The sequence below is a fragment of the Anas acuta genome, chromosome Z, assembly GCF_963932015.1.
Source record: "Anas acuta chromosome Z, bAnaAcu1.1, whole genome shotgun sequence".
Taxonomy (NCBI): Eukaryota; Metazoa; Chordata; class Aves; order Anseriformes; family Anatidae; genus Anas; species Anas acuta.
In genome coordinates, this window is record NC_089017.1 from 35,123,537 (window position 1) to 35,144,505 (window position 20,969).

At 37.6% G+C, this 20,969-nt stretch overlaps 1 protein-coding gene across 6 annotated transcripts in view; it reads right to left on the reverse strand.

The window, feature by feature from the left end:
* Positions 1-19,324, reverse strand: part of PRUNE2 (prune homolog 2 with BCH domain) — a 136,686-nt gene extending 117,362 nt beyond the window's left edge. For 5 of the 6 annotated variants that reach the window (XM_068666293.1, XM_068666291.1, XM_068666290.1 and 2 more), the window contains exon 1: positions 19,163-19,324. In XM_068666293.1, coding sequence (XP_068522394.1) covers positions 19,163-19,198 — 36 coding nt within the window. In that variant the 5' untranslated portion in view covers positions 19,199-19,324. The remainder of the gene's footprint in view (positions 1-19,162) is intronic. The other variant, XM_068666292.1, reaches the window with a different exon arrangement.
* Between the last annotated feature and the right edge of the window lie 1,645 nt (positions 19,325-20,969).

Sequence of the window (20,969 nt, forward strand, 5' to 3'; positions counted from 1 at the left end):
AAATGCAGTCAGCATTTTCCATACCATATGCTTGTAAATGTTATTCTGCAGGGAACCAATTAAAACTATGGAAAAATTGGAACACAGACATATGGAACAAAACAAAGCAACTTATCTTGTCACCATGGTGCTTGCTCAGTACATCGATTAGGGAATGGTGATATAGGACAAACAAACGCCACTTTAATTAAAGTGTGCTGAAAGGCAATAAACAGTAGCAATCTAAAACATTCGTTTTTGCTGTGCTGATGTTAGTTTTTGTGCTAATGAGACAGAAGAGAAAAAATACACTCCTGTACAAAAAAAAAAAAAATCCACAAATGTTCACATTTGAAGAAATATAACACTAGCATTAATTTATTGACAATTTTCTTCTACTAGCATTCAATGAGAAAAAGACAAAAACTGAAAAGAGATGTTTGGATTTCAGGGAAATAATTTAAATACTGCTAAGTATAAAATAATTTTCAGGAAAGAAAAAAAAGAACCAAAAGCACTTATCTCTTAAATGTCTTTCCACAAGTACATCAAGGTACAGTGTAAGACAGTACATCAAGGGAACCATTGAATCTAATCCTTGCATTAGACAATGAAATTGACAATTGTAAAAAAAAAATGGAAGAAATAACTATAGCTTTGAAAAATATTCTCCAGAGGAAATAAAAAGTTATGAGAAAGTGGAATCACCATTGCCTCCCAGGCATGGGGCAAGCCTGGAAATATCTACAGGAGGGAGGATGCTCAAATCTGCATTTGCCTTCTTTCTTGTACTGCAGAATAACTCCCAGGTTCCACAGAGCACCACAGTGCCCACTAAAAAGCTTTTTTTTTTTTTTTTATTAAAAAACGTAAGAACCTAGAGATTGCATATTTTAAGTGAAGATCATGTCTTACTACTCTTGTACAGTGCCAGTGACATCTTGAACTAACTTACAGATGACACTGCAAATAATATGTATGGTGATGATTATCACAGCCTCTCTGAACCTCAGCTCCATTTCACATTGGTCTGCCTTCACATAGAGTATGCGTGTGTCTAAGCAGCTAGGACAGTTAGTACAGAACCAAAGGAACAAGTGATATTAATTTTACTGGTCATCATGTAAATGATCTAGCACTGCCAAGAGCTGTCAAGAACTGCAACATAATAAACAAACTTTCTCACATAGAGTAATAGGCTGATTGTCATTGCATCTATCAACCCCATACACTACCTAAACAGAGGCAAGAGCTTCTATAATGGCAAACAGTATATTGACTAAAGACAAGACTATTTGGTACAATTCAATTTTGTCTTGTAAAAAGTATTTTGCATAGCGAAGAATAGAAATACGCTATAGAAGTAGAGAGTAAATATTATTACAGATAATCTTCATGGTAAACATGTCAACTATTGCTTTAAAGTATGGAATATAATAGACAAAATCATTTAAAGTCTAATTTAAAAGTCAATTGAAGCCTTGTCTGTATTACAAAGCTATAAAATTTTATTTTTTTATTTTTTTATTTTTTTTTTTTTTAAGATATGTTATACCATTCATTTCTGTTGAAAAAGTTGGGTAAGCATAAACAAAATACAAGAACAAGGAACCCACCTGTGACAGATATATTTTGTTTATGGTTTGGCTCAATTTCACCCATTTTGATTAAGCTTTTCACAATGGATTATTTCAGAATTTTATTAAGGAAGAAATAATAGAAATAAGTAGACAAACTAACATGTGAAGAGACACTAATGACAGATTAAGCAAGACTCTACTTCTTCATTTACAGTTTTGCTGAATGTACAAAAGAATCCTCTCAGTTAACAGCAAGGTGAACAAGTCATCATTCACCCTATATGTGCCCTAGCTAATTCAAAAGACAACAAATATTTTGGAAAAATATATGATTATGACAAACAAAATAACTACATTGATATTTCAACTGTAATTTTTAATTGACAGTTTCCAAAGATGATGTATGATGTACTGTACGTATGATGTACTTTTCATTTATGGAGAATACTGATAGCTTCAGCCCACACAAGGATTTGCTTGATTTTCCTGAACCTTCAAGCTCTAGGTTTTCAACTGAAGAAGATACTGTTAGAAAAAGCAGCATCCATTGATTTCTCTGTCTGCTGTAGTTGAGAACAAAGGGTTCAAAGGTAACGAGAGAAATGTAAGCTATCAAAAAACAATCTGCTTCCTCTCAGGCTTATATCTTAAATCCATAAAATCATGGAGCTCTAAATTTGCAAAGTGACTCTTAAGCAAAAAAAAAAATAATAATAATAAAAACATCAGAGAGCAGAACAACTGTCATAGGCCACATCTTGCACAGAAAGAAGTTCTTAAATCTAACTAAATGAATAAATAAAATTTAAAGTAATAGACAAAAACAGACAAAAAAATAGGTATATGAAAGAGACCAATGCAAGCCAAAATATCTGATGCAGCAGCCAGACCCATTTACTACTTGCGTAGTGTAAGAGCACTGATGGGGCATTTAGAGCATGCTCATAATTAAACCATACATCAGTAACCAGCAACACAACATACTCCATCAAATGGGCATTCAGTATGTACCAGTAAGATAATTTCTGTGCTCCTAGTTATGAAAATGCTGCAACAACTGAACCAGAATTCTTTTGTACTCCAGGTGTTCAAGGTGTTAAAAAAATAAACATCCGTCACCCTTGGAAGTATTGACAAGCATCCAGTCAGACACTTGTCAGAACAGGAACAGTGGTAATACACTTTAAATTAGAAACTGCTGATGATTTCATGGCAGTACATTGGAAGGTCACTCTTCGTTCTCAATCTACTATTTCTTTAGCTCATGATTTCTGCTTAGTTAATTACATAAAACTCGGCAGATCGGAACACCATTACGCAGCATTTTACATAGACTAAGTATTTTAAACTGAAACAAGAGGAGTAACTATGAGTAGCTTTCCTATCCTTATATGGGAAGCATGTGCAGGGCATGTATTGCTGTTGAAAGGATATCTGTTCAGCATTAATGGAATTAGGAAAGTCTATTAAAAAGAAGCAGGGCATAATTCTTTCCTTTCTTTTAACAGCTCAGTAAGAACTGTATTTTTTCTCCAGATCAGTCAAAGAGGAGCTCATAAGCTATAGCAGCAAAATATTTTTATACAGTCTTATAAGAACATTTCATCTCTGGCTTTAGATGGAGTTCATACATATAAATACCAACATATACTTTCCACTTCAGAATTAAAAAAGAACATCAGATCTTGAACAAACATACTGACTTAGAAAAGATTTGAGATATCCCACTATCTGATCACTCAAACAGATCAGTCAACTGTTTACATTTATATAAGGACCAAACTGCAGAGGCCTTGTGATTTGAGTCATCTATTACTGGCAAAGAAATACATGAGAATCAAATTTTGACAATGAGGTCTACTGACAAAAATAGTCTATTAAGGCTATCGAAGGAGATCTACATCCCCATGCTGAAGTCATGTGAATGCAGCGTTCCTGAGATTTTAAAGCCAGCATTACAAAAATACATCGTAATAACTGCTGTTACTTTGAGGAACCATGATGCTAACAATTACTGTATCTTAATGTTCCAATTAAAATAAAATTAGAAAGTTTGATTTATATTTGTTTCATTAAAAATAGTGTGTAAGATATACACACAGCAACAGAAACTCATGCTTTAACACAAGCATGGCATAAAATACCTGTTCTGCTATGAAGTGTATATTGTGAAGGATTTGGGCTACTTACCATGCTTAAGTTAACATTAGCAAGAGAAACTGATACTTTTTACTTTGATTTCCGGCAGTTAAGTGAAGTCAGTTAATATACAAAGTGATAGTAGTGCTTAATATTAGCAGCATGAGTAATGACAAGGGGAAAGTTTATAAGTCTACACCAAGCTGCTCCTCATGAATGGTGTTCTCTTTTCAGGTATGCTTCAGCATAAAAAAACAAACAAACAAGCAAAAAATTCAAAAAACATAGTAGAAAATATTGAAATGACAATCTCAATGACAATCTCTTAACTAATATGAAACTCCCAGAGGAAAAAAAAAAAAAAAAAAAAGAATCAGATCGGGGGGGGGGGGCGGGGGATGCTGAATACTTTCTAAATTTCAGGACACAGAAGACAGATATAACTCCTGTCCTTCATCCATCCTGGCTAAACGATACTAATGACAGCCAGTAGCCAAAAATTAAATTAGCAGAGACTCCACATATATTCTCTGAAAGACAAGGGAGGAAAATGCTGGAAGGGGAAAGCAACACATTTCAGAAATTCTGTCTGAACTAAGCATAACTGTAATGGTAAGGATTTCCCAGGCATTGTAAGTGCTTTTTTTTTTTTTTTTTTTTTTTTTAATATAACTTAAGTGCAACTGATTCTCCAAACACCACAGACCTGATGCTAATACCAATTACAGCTCAACCTGAACCCCAAATAAAAGCAAAGTTGCAGAAACAGCATGAAGTTTAGCAGCTTTCTCGAAGAGTGTTACTATGTTTCTCCTATTTCCTTCAAAACATTTTTGCTTGTGTCAGAGAGCACTAAGGTGTGTTAGTGGAAATAAGGCGATTTACTTAATTTTTTATTATTGCTCTTGGTTAAAAAAAAAAGTAATACTTTGTCCTTTCTTTGAACTTTACTATATGAACAATTATTTAGCCAAGCTCCCATCTCCAGATTATTGAAAATATTGACTTAACTTTAAATTTCTAAATGTCCCTCACTATTTTAAAATATTCCCACATTTTGTGGTTTTGAGGATATATAGATTACTGTGAGGAAAAGAAACAAACCTAACATATTTGTGATGACATGATGTTACTGTAACCTCTACGAAGAGTGGTTTTACTGTGAAGTCAAAAGGCAAAGACTGTTAAATTATGGATGCAGATGTGCCCAGAGGTATGACCTCTGACATTCTCAGGTACATAAGGTGGTTAAGCTCAGAGAAACAGAGTGTCTGTGTATCCTCAAGACACTATTTAATATTCCAGAATATAAGAGAATTACTGGCCTATAAGTTTATAAAGCTTTCAATAAGAGGCATAATTGCTTAGGAATTAACATTCCCCACTGAAGCTGTGTACAAACAGCAAGGGATCCTGTTTTCCATTCTCACCCCAAGGATTGCAAGGTCTATGGTCAGTCCCTCTATGTTTGCTCTGGTTGTCCTCATTACCAGCACCGTAAAACCAGAACTAACTAAAGACAACTCAATTCCCACCCTTCTCCTGGTATACAGGTATGCAGGCCTGACAACAGGAACAGAAGACATCACATTTGACTTACTGAGCACATTTAAACTACCAGCTGTAAATAAAAAGAATACATCCCATATCTGTTCTGTCTCTTCTTTTTTCTCCCCACTGATAGCAACACCAATTCAAGGATTTGGTTCTAATCTCTGCAATTAAAGAGCAGATGATAAAGAGCTAAAATCAGACTTGCTGATACCTGTACTCCAGAGACGCTTCAAAAGATGTACTTACAAGAGAGGTGTTTTATGACAGAGACTAGATCACTTTAGCATTAGGTGTTGGATGACAGAACAACCTGTCAAAATTAGAAATAACATTGTGTCTCAGCATAGCCTTCTTCATAACAAATAGAAAACCCCTCCTCTTACAGGCAGTGCAGTGGCAGAAGCTACCACCAACAAAGAGGAGAAGAAGGGGAAAACACCTGTCTTTGTGCCTGGAAACACCCTCATTTTTCCAAATGACATTTTGCTCCTTTTATTTGTATTTCTCTCTGGCCTCCCAGCACAGCTATCCATAGGTGCATTTGTAAAGGCTCACCAGAAAAAAGACCTACTTACTAAAGCTCAGTGGGTTTGAGCTATTTTAAACTTTATGCATGTTGATTTACGTTAATTAAATGCCCTCAGAAATGTTGGCAATTATATAAAGCTGGGATCCTGAAATTAATCTCTCTCTAACAATAGAAACTAAAAATTATAGACAGAGTGTGCAAGCATAGGGAAAGAAGGAAATTTTCAAGGCAGCCTTTCACAGGTTATTTAGATTCTTGAGAGGAACAAAAATCAAATAGGATATTTCTGCATTCAGTAAATAAATCCTTCATATTATCATTCCAATTCTCACTCTTCTCCTTTTTCCTTTTTGTGGTTTTCAGTCCTTGGCTTTGGCCTGTGTTGCTAACTTACCAACTATTCCAAATAAAGTTCCACGATTTCTCCCAACCTATTCCATGCTTGAAAGTGTCAGACCACAACCATATTCAAAACAGTATTTGGTGTTAATGCACAGGGATACAACAAGGCTTCTGAGTACCGAAATATTCTGTAAAGATGCAGAAACCCCTAGAAAATTCCCATGCACTGTGTGTTAACTACTCTTACTCACACTTTTGGTTATTCTTCTTACTAGAGCAGTGGTTTCTAACTCTCAGTGTACACAACATGCTCTTCCCTCTTTCACCTATCAATCTAACTCACACCCAATTATCACAATAATGGGTTACTTTCTAAACATTCAGAAATGTGTTAAGGGGTTCTCAAAACAAGCACAATGACTTGTTGCTCAAAGAAAAAAAACAAGCATGCTTGAATTAGAAAGCATGCCACTCCTTAGCTTCTCTAGATTGTCGTAGATGAATAGCTTATTGTGAGGGCTAAATCTTTTTAACTGGAAGATGAATGATCTTTCTGCTATAGCTGTGCACAGTGTCGGTGACATCCAGTCACCTGTTCTGTTTACTGCAGCTGTGGATTCTGCCAGCATCTCTGGGGAACAAAGCTTAGCCTCTGTTTCCTGTTAAAAACGACAGTCTGTTTACTTTTAATACATTCTCAAGAATCTGTGATGTTCTGATTATATCTGTTAATGACATACTGATGTGTATTTTCAAGGCTGAATACTAGTAAGAGTACATCAAATTATGGCTGCATCAAAGAACAGGCCTATTTAAGATTTTTATAAAAAGCTTGCAAAAATATGCTTACTTATGTTCCCAGATTTATTTAGTTTCAAAGGAAGAGTTGGAAGTTCTCCTTCAAATTTCCTTCAAATCAAAGTGAAAATAGAGCGTTAAGAGTACCTTACATCTTAAACAGGTTTTGTCAGAAATGTAAAAGCTATTGCAGACAATGAGGGCATAAGGAATGTCAAGTTCCCCCTTTATTTAGATGTGTGAACTTCTCTAAGAGGACAGTATTTCTCATATTTATGAAAGATGTCATCCAGACCAGCCTTATTCTGTAAGATCTTCTCTGGCCCCTCAGGAACTTTGCTGCACACCTCAACATGTTTTAGAAGAAGCCTTCCTAGAGATGAGTGGAAAATACACCATGCTAAATCCTTGTGCATCACCCAACTTTGACATCAGTTGCACTTGCTGGAAGCTGCACAACAACATTCATATGAGCACACGCATGCATCAGCATGGACACACACAATGTTATCCCCTACTGGTTCAATGGGATTTCAGGAAAAAATCTCCAGCCTTGCACTGTGGCTGGGTTTAGGCATTGAAGGCATAGAACACTGTCCAGGGGCTCCCTCGTCCATTAACCCACTTACAGAGAAAGAGTGCTTGTTCTTCTCTGAGCACACAAGTGACAGCGTGAGAGCACAAGCTAGATGAAAGTGCTATTTTAACAATATGGGCTAAGTGAAAAATGGTACAGATTGATTATACGATGGTACAGCCATATTCAGTCACTTCACCTTCCTTCAAGTTTCCTCTATCTCAGCTTCTTTTCTTTTGCTGGTGGATCCTACCTGAAGGATCTATGAAGTCACTTTCACTGGAAACATTAAAATTTAAGCCTGTTCTTTAGAGCATCCATTGCCCTCACAATGCAATAAATCAGTAACAGGTATTTTTATGTGCCTAAGAGGTGTTTTCACCTTACAATGTCTTGAATGCTGTCTACTCTATCACCTTTTAACATTTCAAATTGGGCAGAACAAACACTGGAAAGAACTCCAACTGTAACTTGTGTTACTGTACCACAGGGTTGCTGCTACAGCTCAAAATAATGCTGTGAAATAGTCCTGGGTTCCTCCTGCTTTCTGCCATAAACCCAGCATTTCTTTAGCAGAATTACTTGTTTCTAGACAACCTGTGAGCTTTATTTGTATAACCACTTCTGATTTATGGAAGCAAAGAGTCATTGTTGCTCTTTTAGACAAATGTTAATTCAATATCAATAATCATCTGTTTAGGAGGAAAGAAGCTAGATTTTAATCATTATTTAATACAGCCACTAACTAGGTTGCTTTTTCCACAGTATCAAACAGCACCAATTTAAGCTGTGAAAAACAGATGTGCAAAGAATTGAAATGTATATTTAACTAGCTTAGAAGGTAAATGATTAAACACTTAGTTAACAGTGGAGGACATGTAATTAAGCAGGGCTAAAAAATTTAGAATATCATTTCACATCTTGTTTAGAATCCTGCTTATTTTCCAGCACAATGAGATGCAAAGAGAAATAACCTCACAGGCAGACAAGAAGAGCTGTCTGGTTATCTCACAACGGACAGCAAGTTGTAAGGTCGAAGAGAAACCGACGGTTCATATGCCAAAAGGCCAATCTATCCTAAACATTGTAAAATGCTCAGAAGAACCGATCTACTTCATTTGTTGGCATGGAATGTGCAATATTACAAATGTTCAATGTGCAATATTACAAGCAGTTATGGAAAATCACAAAGTACTTGTACTACAACATAGTGACACTATTGAAATTTACTGTGAAATTTAGTTTCACATACATTGGTATGTATGCCCCTACCCCTCAAGGCCATATTGCAATATTATGGTTCTGACCATTGAATATTCTACTGATAAGACAGAAAAGAGAAGAACAGAGGAAATAGAGGGAAAAGGGAATAAAAAGTAACTACATGTATTTCATTCCTTTTCCGTCTCTAAAAGGTACAAAGTTGAGGAGAAAAGGAAAGCACAATTTAAACTCATCAGCTATAAACATGAGCAAGAAAATAGAGCATTTTTAAATACAGTGTTTGATTTTGGCATACTGAAAACAGCCTCTCTTGCTTTTATGGTATAAACTAAATGCTATCAAAATTGCAATTACTCCTTATTTTGACCACTTTAACACAGAAAAGAATTTAAATTCCCACCCTAAAAGAAAAGTTGCAAGGCCAGAATATAGTCTCAAATAAGTTCCGCAAGTTCTACAAGAAAACAAACCAAAAGAAGAAATTCAATAAAAAGCCCCAAAGTTTTCTTAAACAATGGTTTGTGCCACCACAGACATTTTGGTAAAGAGAAACATTTGAATTATTTTATATGGACACAGATATAGAATACAGAAATAACATATAAACTATTTCCATAACAAGTAAGTCACATACTTTAACTTCTATTTCCAAAAATCAAGATCTCAGCATTTTCAGTCAAGCCAACTTCAGTCTTCATACTTACCTAAGCTTCACTAAAAATATTTCTTTAGAACAATTCATTTTCTTTATTAACCGTAATTTGTATTTTATTTAGAAACTGTATTTTTTTTTTTTCAAATGATGAGACTGTAACTGGCCCGATTCTCACAAAGCAGGAGGAGCTGTTAAGTTGATGGGGTTTTTGTTTTGTTTTAAGGAAAGGTTCAACAACTGAGACAGGCTCTAATAGCTGTTCTGCAAACTTTGTAAAACAGATCAACCAAAATACTTCAGACTTGAGCTTAGAAATGCTACCACTTGCATTACAAGCTGCAAAAAGAGTTGTCAATTGAAAACTGTGCAGTGATTTTGAGAGGTGAACAAATAGCTTCTAAGATTAGATCACTTAACTCATTTTCACATGTGATCTAAAACAGGATATGAGTCCATGTCTCTGGAGATGAAAGACTAGAACTCCAAGCTGCACTACTCTCTCATATCTGGAATGAATGCTTTAGTGCTGTTTCCATAGTTATGTCAAACTTCCAAAAAACAAATGATGCCACTGCCTTTTCTTTTTCTTCCTAAAACTGCCAATGCTGAAGTTCTAGTACATCAAATTCTCAAAGGATGGAACAGTTTTGTGCAACTCTCTGGAATCTAACTGGTTTTATGAGTTTGTGTGTCTAGACCCTCAGGGAAAAAAAAAAAAAAAAAAAAAGTCTGTGAATGTGGTAAACTTGAATTACAATATTTTTGCTAATGAAAACATTACCGTAACTACTATTTCAGCTATTGCTCCAACAAAGTTAAAAAAGGATAGCTAAGTCAATCTGTACCAAAAAGAAAAAAAAAAAAAAGAGGGGGGGGAGGGGAGACAAGGAAGAGAAAATAAGGAATTTGCTTTGTTTTCTTCACTACATTTCTTTCAACTGGATGGATATTTTTCATTTTTATGCTTGGTGCACTAGAAGATCAAAAAACTCGAGGCAACAGAAAAACTAATACCAAAACAGACACGTCAGAAGTGAAACAGTGTTTTTAAAAATCATTCATGTTCTTTCAACTTGGTAGGACTATCTATCTCAAATGTATAAGAATAACATATAGAAACCTATCAGGCTAACCTTTCCAAATTTCATACAGACATAAACCTCAAATGCACAACACACTCTGAAACCACATAAGGCCATTTGGTCTTCTGGGTATAAAAACGCTCAAGATAAAGTCTCAAATAGATTTACGTGTGAGAAAACTAGTTAAATAAACACAAAGTTTCTGTGGACAGCATACACGCACTACCAAAAAACAGAAGTGTACTTTTCTAACAAGTTAACCTATCATTGTGTTCCTTCTGACTCAGCTGTAATCCTGCCATGCCTGCAAATGACTTTGAGTGTTAAAACCTTTGTTAAGTAAAGTCTGCTGAAGCAGTCAACTGATCACTTGCCAACTGTCTATATTTAGGCCTCCAAGTGTTCTAAAGTTTACCATTTGTTGCTGCTTCTCTGAAAAGTCAAATACACTCCAAACAGAGTAATTATGCTTCTCACCAAAAAAAAAAAAAAAAAAAAAATTTAAAAAAAGAAGAGTTCTCTTCCTGCTAACCCAATGACTGCTGAACAGCATACAAGGTTTACCATGCAGAATCTCCCTTCTCTGCCACCACACCACCTAGACTCTGTGTCTCCACTAATTTCTGTGAGTCATGGTAGAATCTGAAGAAACATTTCAGATGTTTCTTCTTCCTTGAAAGATCTCAACTTTGCTCATGACTTTGTAAAAAAAAAAAAAAAAAGCAAACAAGTATTTATTAACTACAATAATTCATATGTTCTGTATCACAATGTAATCATTGTACAATAAGATTAACCATTAGGGAAAAGGTCACTCCAGTGTGATGGTCTGTCACTCAGTCAAAGGCTGGTTCAACAGCTAACTTGGCTAGTCTGTGTCATGTGCTGTACATGTAGCCACTTCTGCACAGAAGACTAAAAACAGATTTAGAACTGTGTCAATTATGAAAAGGGATAAATATAATTATTGCTACCAAGATCTAGCAGAATTTCCAAAGAGTAAAAAACAGGTAAGTCATATCAAACAATTATTCTGCAAAATTACACTGTACCCTAGACAGTAGTTGACGTAAGGAGGCCTATGACTGATAAATTAAGGCTTGAGGGGATTTTACAGAAGCAGGTTATGACTGCACAAAATGGAACTGGGCCAGCACATTAGATCTATTAGGTCGATTACACTGTGTTCCCTTATTGTCAAATGACACAACAGACAAGGAAGGAGAACCATCTGACATCATCAAGATGTCACTTGTCTCTGATTTGTTCCTAACCTTCTCACTGCCAGTCCGCCGTCCTCACCATGCTGCAATCTATTAGCATCTCATTAGAGCAAGTGATATCATTCCAGTTGTTAAGGACCTGCTGGCACCAGGCCATCTTCTTTGGAGAAAAAGAACAAAACCGGAATGTTTCCGAGTCACTGAAGCACTGAATCTGACCACCCCCAGAACTGCAGGATGACAAGCAGGGTTTTGGTTCAGACCAGGGACTGACCCTTTCAAAATCCCACGCTTAGTCCACACCAGAACCTCACCATAAACTCAAACTTGGCATGGCTCAAGCAGAGCTTTCACCCCTTCCCCCTTTTCTCCATCACTCTCTCACAAGGATGTACATAAACATATAGGGAGAAACAAAACTGTGGTGCCCTTCACCCAGGCCCACCACCTTGGTGCCACGATCAGTTTAGACACACACATACCCTGGCTCCCATCCTGCCTATTGCCACATCCTGCAGGTTTTCTTTCCGATCTACCTCTCCTGTCTCCCCTCAGAGCTGACAGTCAGGCTGTCTATACCTGGTGGTTTAATCACAGAAGTGCTCTTCTGCTCTACTAAAGACACTCTGGCAGCTCCCAGTAACCTGCTGTGAAACACCTTTCCCCAGAGCCACCATATTGTCCCTGACTATGCATGCCTCTCCACCCAGCTCTCCTAGGTCTGCCACTTTAAGTAGACTCTCTAACCAACATTTTCTAACCTTTACAAACCTTCCTTTGCTTCGCCTACCATCTCCCATTCAACAATGAAATCTTAATTTCTATCTCCGGTTGGTCAATAACAACGAAGAATCAGACCTTGCTTCCTCCCATGCTGTCCCCACACTGAAAAGACACATTTCCCTACCATCTTCCTTTTTCAAACTCTCACTCAAAGATGCTGTTGGACAAAACATTAACAAACAGGTTAGGATATGTGAACATTATCACACCTACGTATTACCAACATGTTACTGCCAGATTTCTCTGCTTCCTCCTTCAGGCTTTCCAACTTAACTTTAGGGACTCTTTAAAAGAGAGATTGAATGTTTACAAAGTATCTGTTTAGCTTCTAGCAAAATTGGATCCTGGTTAATACCACAGCAACACAGATATGTGTAGCACAATACTTTAGTAAATTGACTTTTAGAGCACTGGATGACTTTGGGATTTAGCTCTGTGCAGAACAGTGAGCATAATATGTCAGCTATACAAATGATTCAACACCCAGAAAGTTATTCAGGGTAGAATTTTGCCTTGTCTTGATTGTTCTGATGTACTTCAGCACTTTCAATGAAAATTCACTAAGATGTGCTTTATTCTTCCACTTCCAATGTCTGTGTATGTGTGTTTGTAACAAATGAGAGGATATTACTACACCAGGAAAGGATAAAAGCTGAGAAAAATAGGATGTTGTTTAAAAGTAATATATATTATTTCTGTCCTCCAAATGCCAAAAAAAAAAAATCCATGAGGAAAAGCATTTTCATCTCTAAAATTTCTGCTGTGTATTTGTAGTCTGCATGACTTTACGAGAACTGTAAAAAGCTATTAAATCATCCAGTTTATTTTCCATACAACTGTAGGCTGTATTTTAAAGTAGTTTTCATCTAAATCAAGGTTTATTTTGGTTTGCTTTTAAGAAGTGGCTTCCTATTCTTTCTTTGGAAGACTGCTCTTGTAGCTAGAATACCTGATTTTCAGGAAATATTTTCTTGTTATTAAGCTTCTATCAAGCTTTTTGAATTTTTTTTTTTTTAATTCATCTTTAATTCAGTGTCCTGCTAAATGGAGTCAAATCCTCTGTGTGCTGCTGGACTAATGCAAAGAAGATACATGAGAGGGTTAGACTTGATTCCTTCAGTTAATACGTGAAAGCCTTTTTTTAAAAAAAATGTCTTTGTTTAGATGGATTTAACAATTTCTATGAAAATAACTTCCAATTCACTTCTATAATGTTATTCCCTTCCCATAAAGCCACCACTTCATTCCAGTAAAAATTAAAAAAAAAATTTTCAAAGCAAGCATTAGCTATCATTGATAACAAAACCCCAGATTGGCAGATAAAAGGCAATATGAATAAACATGTAAGTGACTCAGCTTGTTTTCAAACTGCGGTCACATAAATCTGTTCAAGTCATGCCATCATCAGTAACTGTTCTTTTAACTTCTTTGACTTAGAAACACAGAATTCATTTTTCATAGCCATCAAAGCAGTACCATAGAAGACTTCTAGTGAATTCTGAAGGGCAACTCCCCGGTCACGGATCTGGCCCTCACTTTGGAAAATGTCCAGTCACAGTAAATTTTTTTCTGGGCAAGTATTTCTGGGAGCATAATTCTCTGTTTGCACCATGTATTATTCTGCCAGCTATAACATTGGTTTGGTATTATAGCCTCTTTTCTTACAGCAGCAAGGGATTAAAAGAACTTAAAGTTTGTTTGGCTCTTTTTTTTTTTTTTTATCCAAGTACTGCTAACTGCTGAAGATGACACAGCATTTGGAAAGATTATTTCCCCAGCTAATCTACTATTCTCTGCAGAGGAAGGGCCATCTTTCAATTGCTAGTTTGAAGCAGTTTGCTGCAGTATGTGGGTATATCAGTATCATCTGCACATTAAGCCCTTTCCAGGGCTCTTTCTGTCCTCTTTGATTCCCTGAAGCCACCATATGAAGCATTAGGCTCTCCAATGAGCACAGACCTAAGGCCAGGGAATAAGCACTGGCTGCCTGCCATTGTTTTAGCATCTTCCAAGGGGAATTCTGGTTTTGTTGTTGTTATTGTTTGTATGTTTTGTTTTTAATTCTTACAGTTTCTTTCTTGACAGACTCCTTTGATTTAGCTTCTCACAGTTGTTCAGCTTCACTGCAAACTGTCTGAGGAATGTGGAAATACTTGTAAACAATCACACTTTGCTAACTCATGCAGCACACAGTATTTGACATCAGATAACTACTATTGAAAGAATTTCTGAATTTTTACTTCTCTATTTAATTGCCTTTAACATTCTGATAAACATTCTGATAATTACTGTGAAGTTACATCATTGAAACCTTAGGCTTTTGATTTGTTTTTGTAACTGAATTATACAAAATGATGTATTGAACAACCAGCCACTCTTCTCCCACTTGAGAGATTAGCTGTGCCTGAAACAGTCTAACCCAGAGAGAGACAGACTGATCTTCCATCAAACAGATCAACAACATAATATCCTGGGAAAGAGACAACAAGATTTTGTGAAGCATGACGTTTTTCTACAAAATCTTTTAAAGTTCTTTGAATAAGTCAACAGGCATGAAATAAGAACAGGGTAGTCAATGCATTGTACTTAGCTCTACGGAAATGCTATTGACAAGCTTCCTAGAGGCTGGTAAAGAAACTAAATCCCCAAAGAAGGCGGGGGGGTGGGGGGAGAGGAGGAGGTTAGATTCTCCCATGCATTAATAAAGAACTAAAAGTTATAGAAAAAAAGGACAGAAACAGGAAAGGTCAATTCTCCATAATGAAGGAAAATGTCTGTAAAATGTCTGTGAAGGACTCTCTACAAGGATGTATGATGGGATATGCCGCTCTTTGTATCCATAAATAATAAATAATATTACTTCCAGTAGGTCAGGCAGACAAATAATGAGGTGACAAAAGCTGCACACTATACCACATTATTCAGGAAAGTCAAATCTAAAGCTGCTTACAAGAGCTGCAAAAAGGACTCATGACACTGAGGGAGTAGGCAATGAGATAGTAAATGAAAATGACATCTGAAAAGCGCAGACTATAAAGAATGTAAGGAAACAAAGCCACCTCTGTGTTTTAACTTATTTAGGTACACAGCCAGATGGGCTTTAAGTTAGGTATTACTAAGCAGAAAAGGCATCACACCTCCATTGCAGATAATACTCTGAAAGAATCAGAAAACTGCTTTCTGACAGTAAAATAAATAAGTAGACTATCAAGAACTCTTAAGAAAAGGGAAAAAGCCTGAAACATCATTATGCTACTGTATATATGTATATACTACTGTGCCTTACATACTGCAGGTAATTCTGGGCTCCACAACTTTCAAAGGGTTAATAAAATTGCAAAATCTTCAGAGAGAGGCCACAAGGATGATCAGAGCAGTAGGTCAGTGCTTGCACAAGAAGAGACAATAGAAAACATTAGCTTGGAAATGTTTGGGGAGAAGAAAAGAGAGGTATGGTAATACTTAACTAAATGTCATAGAGAAAGTGAACAAAAAATAGTTGTACTTATTCAAGGCATAAGAACCACAGAACACCCATTAAAACTGTCAGGCAGATGGTGTGTAACAAACAAAAGGGGGTTTGCCTTATCACACAGGGCACGTGATAAAAAGGTAAAACTCACTGTCTTGGATTCTGTGAGAAGCCAAAGCATAAATGGACTTTAAAAACAAATAGCAAACCTAGACAACTGGCTGTAGCTGTGACTAACATATTATTTCAGACACAAATTTTGAGCTAGCTTTTAAAGCCTGAACTGCAGATATACGTATATTCTATTGCTCATAATCTTCCTTTAGCCAAGACAAAACATTGGTTGCGAAGGACCTGTTGTCTCTTAGCTTCTGTTGTTCTCACATTTCTACCATACTTGGGAAAGACTGCAAAGAAACTTGTAGGACTGAACCATAAATACCTGGAAACATCAATGCAGCAACTATTTATATTCTGCCACGTTCTGCTCTCCAACCTTTTCTCTCCTTGAGTTTACATAGACTATACATAGCAAGCTTAAATATCTATATTGAAAATTACTAAAAACATTCTGTGATTTCATGGAAAGTCATAAAAGCAAAATGAATTGCTCTTAGAGAAGGAAAAGCCTACTGGAGACTTCACTTTATAATATGTAGAGAATTTTCCTCTCTATTAAGAGGAAAAGTTAGAAAACAACAACAACAAATGTTTAAGTCCTTTCTGTTGCATATTCCTAGGCTAGAATTTGCTCCATGTAGAAAAACAGCCTTGATTAATGTTGTGGCTGGAGCCAGAGCCAAATGAATGATGAAGCACTTGCAGTAATAGGTTCCCCTGCATAGTCTGGAGCATTTCTTCTTCTGGCATAGTCTGTAGCTATTGTTTATGAGTAAAGAAAAATTTCTTGTATTCATGCTGAGTAGTACTCATGTAGTCAGAATACTGCAATCAGTTTAACCCAATAAGACTATCCATGGTGTGAAATACTAATCTTGTAAATCTGGCATCATCCAGCCACTGAGATACAATTGCAGGGCTTTAGTGTCTTCCACAGGTAGGGCTGCAGTAGCAGGGTGACACACAGCAGCAGCTCATCAGTTCTGATCCATCCACTCATTTACCCACGCAGCATTACCTTACATTGGTAGCAAATTAGACATAGCCCTTTCTTTGCCCCAGCCTACTGCTAGCTTCTATCAGCAGAGAAAGATTTCCCACAAAAGCCTTGACCAAGAAAGGGTGGAAAAAGTGTCATCAGTCTTCTCTGCAGCAGAATGCTACTCTGTACCACAGGAGCATGAAGGATGCAATTCAAACTAAATCAGTGAGTTGAAATTGACCTGTAAGATTTATAAATTTTTTCTGAACCGAACATTCTCATGTCCAGATCCCTCTTCTTCATTCCAGCCACACTTGGCACAGACACATACAAGAAGACAGTATGGTCAGAAAGACCCCCCCCACTGCTCATCCTGTAGAGAAGACTACTCCAAAACAGGCATTCTTCTCCCAAAATTCAGGAGATACAAAGAGATGTTTACATTTCTTTGGAAAGCCGCACATTGCAGGAATAAGATGTGCTGCTATTTAATTATTGTTCTCTACATCCCATCTGAATTAAATAAATAACACTTTTTACTGTCTATGGACTTCTTCTGATTATAGTTTTCTATACAACTCCTTTCTGATTATCAACAGCTATTCAGAAAGATTAATGCAGTACATACTTGTAGTTGTTCTTAGCGCTTGCTGTTTACTTGTGGTGCAGAGAGGACTACTATCATAAGAAAAACAATTTTTATTAATAATATTAAGTGAGGCCACCTTCATTATACTCAAGCAGAAAACTTGTCAAAACCAAAACTTCAGTTCAAAGGTTGCATTATACAAAATACCAATGGGAAAATGTATTAAGTATTTATAACTGCATTATGTAGTATCTCTTAACAGGGCTACTGAGGCTTATGCTGCTTAGATAAAAATGTACGGGAAACGCTTTCTTTGCAAGTTCCTAAAAAGACATGGTAAAACAATTTAGCTGGCGTGCAATCAACATATGATCAAGTATAAACAGTTCATGCTTATCCTTTACACATGTCAACATAGTTAAATATTAATGGATCCACCACGGGATTTTATCTTCTACTTTATCATTCCTCTAAAAATTGCCTTCATTCTCTAATACTTTTAATATATATATATATATATATATATATGATAACCAGAGATGGTATAATAAACTTTCTTTTACATGACATTGAATAGAGAGCATGATGGCTATAGTAGAATGGGATTTTTGTTTTACAATTGCTCAGTCTCCAAAGATGCGTAACAGGGCTATAAAGTAGGGAAGGCCCTGATATTCTACTTATCTACAATGAAGTTTAGTTACGTATATTTTGTTACGTACAATAAGTTCTACGGAGGATGGGACCCACCTCTGCAAACACAGGAGGCCCAGGCCCCAAGAACTACAAGGTAAGACTAGCAGCAAGGGGAGTTTCCTTACTAGCCTGTAATTTGTCCTGTAATTGTACACTTACTAGAAATGCGATGGCTGGCAGAAGTAAAGGCAGCCCATGAAAGGTAACAACCGTGAAACTGAGTTTTGCACGGGTACCAGTCCTCACAATTAGAAACAAGCTGGCATGAGACCACACCAGACTTTAAAACATACCACTTTTGCACTGCATATAGAGGGGAGAATAGCTCCTGCTCCTTGGGGCCAGACTATCAGGTACTGCAAACAGCATAAACGTGCTGCAGCTTCACACAGCCCCACCAAGAGTCATCCGACAACAGGACACATAAACCTGTGCGCCTGCTAACACGATACTAACTACCTACAGCTGCTTAAACTCAATTATGGAGTCGGTCTTTAAGCACCCTTGCGGATTCCCGTTAAGTCTTGCTATCCAAACTCGTCCTGTACATCCAGACCACGGAAACATCAGTGTTGCAGTGCCTTCTGGAATAATTCTTCCCCCGTACAACCACGCAACTTGATGCGTCCCAAAGTCCCTGCAAACAAGCATGCAATCCCAGCGCAGCACCCCGGCATTATTCAGCAATAATCACAGTGCCAGCAGCGACCAGGACGCCCCCCATCCCCAACACGCGCCCCGCACGGCGCTGAGGTCGCGAGCCTCCTGCCCGCCCACCCTCCCACCCACCCACCCACCCGGACCGGGAGGCCGGGGGTCTCCCGTAGCCGCTGCTCACCAGCTGGCAGCGGGCGCGCTGCAGGAACTCCTCCATGGTGCGGGCGGGCAGAGCCCCGCAGCCCCGCTCCGCACCGCACCGCACCGCGCCCCGCAGCACCGCGCCGCGATGCGATGCGATCCCGCCGGCGCCACGCCCGCCGCCACGCCCACCCCGCCACGCCCACCGAGGCCACGCCCCCGAGGGTGGTGACGTCAGGCCGCGCCACGATTTGGGAAGCGGGGGGGGGTGGGGGGGGGTGAGGTGCAGTTTACTGGGTAGACCTGGCGGCCGGTCTCGGCTCCCGGCCGAGCCGAGCCGAGTCGAGTCGCAAAGGACCGGGGGAGACCTCATCTTTCTCCACATGCACCTCAAAGGAGGCTGCAGCGGATGGGAACGAGCCTCCTCCCAAGCAACAAGTGGGAAACAGCCTCAAGTTGCACCAGGGGAGGTCTAGGTTGGGCATTAGGAAGAATTTCTTCACTGAAAGGGCTGTGAGGCATCGGAACAGGCTGCCCAGGGAGGTGGTGGAGTCACCATCCCTGGAGATCTTCAACACACGTGTAGGTGTGGTGCTTAGGGATGTGATTTAGTGGTGGACTTGGCAGTGCTAGGTTAAAGGCTGGACCAGGTGGTCTTAGAGGTCTTTTCCAACCTGAGTGATTCCAGGATTCACAGCTTCCTCCAAAGCTCTCGCACCGCTAGTGTTCAATGGTGTGTCTGCTTTACAAACCACAAATGACAAACCCCAAACAATGCTGATTTATTATTCCTATCAAGTTGTGCCTCACTGTGGAGTTAGCAATGGCTAATTATTAATAAATTCAGTAGAATAAGACTTGGGATTTTTTTCTCTCATGTATTATTTTACACCTCATTGCAGATATTACCGCAAATGCTAAAAGCTCTTGCTTCCTTATTAAGAAACTCTTTCTTATGAGTGTAATTCACTTCCATTTGATTTGTTAATTCTTTCATGATATGTTGCAGATCCTATTACTGAGTTGCCTGTCATGGTCAATCCACTCTGCCTAGTCATATGCTCCTGTTGCAAAGTGTTCTGGAGAGTAGGAAAAAAACTAATCTGTATCATCATCATTTAAAACAGAATGGTAAATCTTCATTAAAATATTTGAGTGGACTGACGCTCTCTGTAAATGACATGAAACAAAATATTGTAAATGACAGTTTTCTACAGGGAAAAAAATAATTTGCTGTATTTACTGGAACATTTTTTTTTTCTGAGACACATTGCTTAGTGAGTCTATCTGAATTTGGATTTTCTCATTACTCTATAGAAGAGTAGGTCTCCTGACAGATTACTAGTCTTGCAATATTTGTCATGTAAAATTGAAAATGCAATTGAAAATTGGGAAAAATATAAAATAAAAAAAAAAAATGAGATTGCAATACAGGAATTGCAGTGTACTTGAGATGCAGAGTTGGTGTTGACTAAAAATGTTTTGCCAAGTAAAAAATCAATATGATCCTGTGAAAATGGAATCAAATATGTACTTCTCTTCAGGAAAGTATGCAAAAGAAGTGTTTTTTTTGTTTGTTTGTTTGTTTTTGTTTGTTTGTTTGTTTGTTTTTTTCTTTTTTTTGTTTTGTTTTTTTAAATATCCAGTTTACTACAGCAGGAAAATGAAGTTTGGGGAAATAATCCTTAGTCATTTTTGCTGCGTACATATTTAAAACAAATATGATTACAGAAGGCAAACTTTGGACATCAACTAACTGGAGAATAAGAAGCTGAATTTGCTAAACAGGTAGCAAACTTGTATTTTAATGCATCATATCAACACTGAGCGTGTCTCTGTATATGATT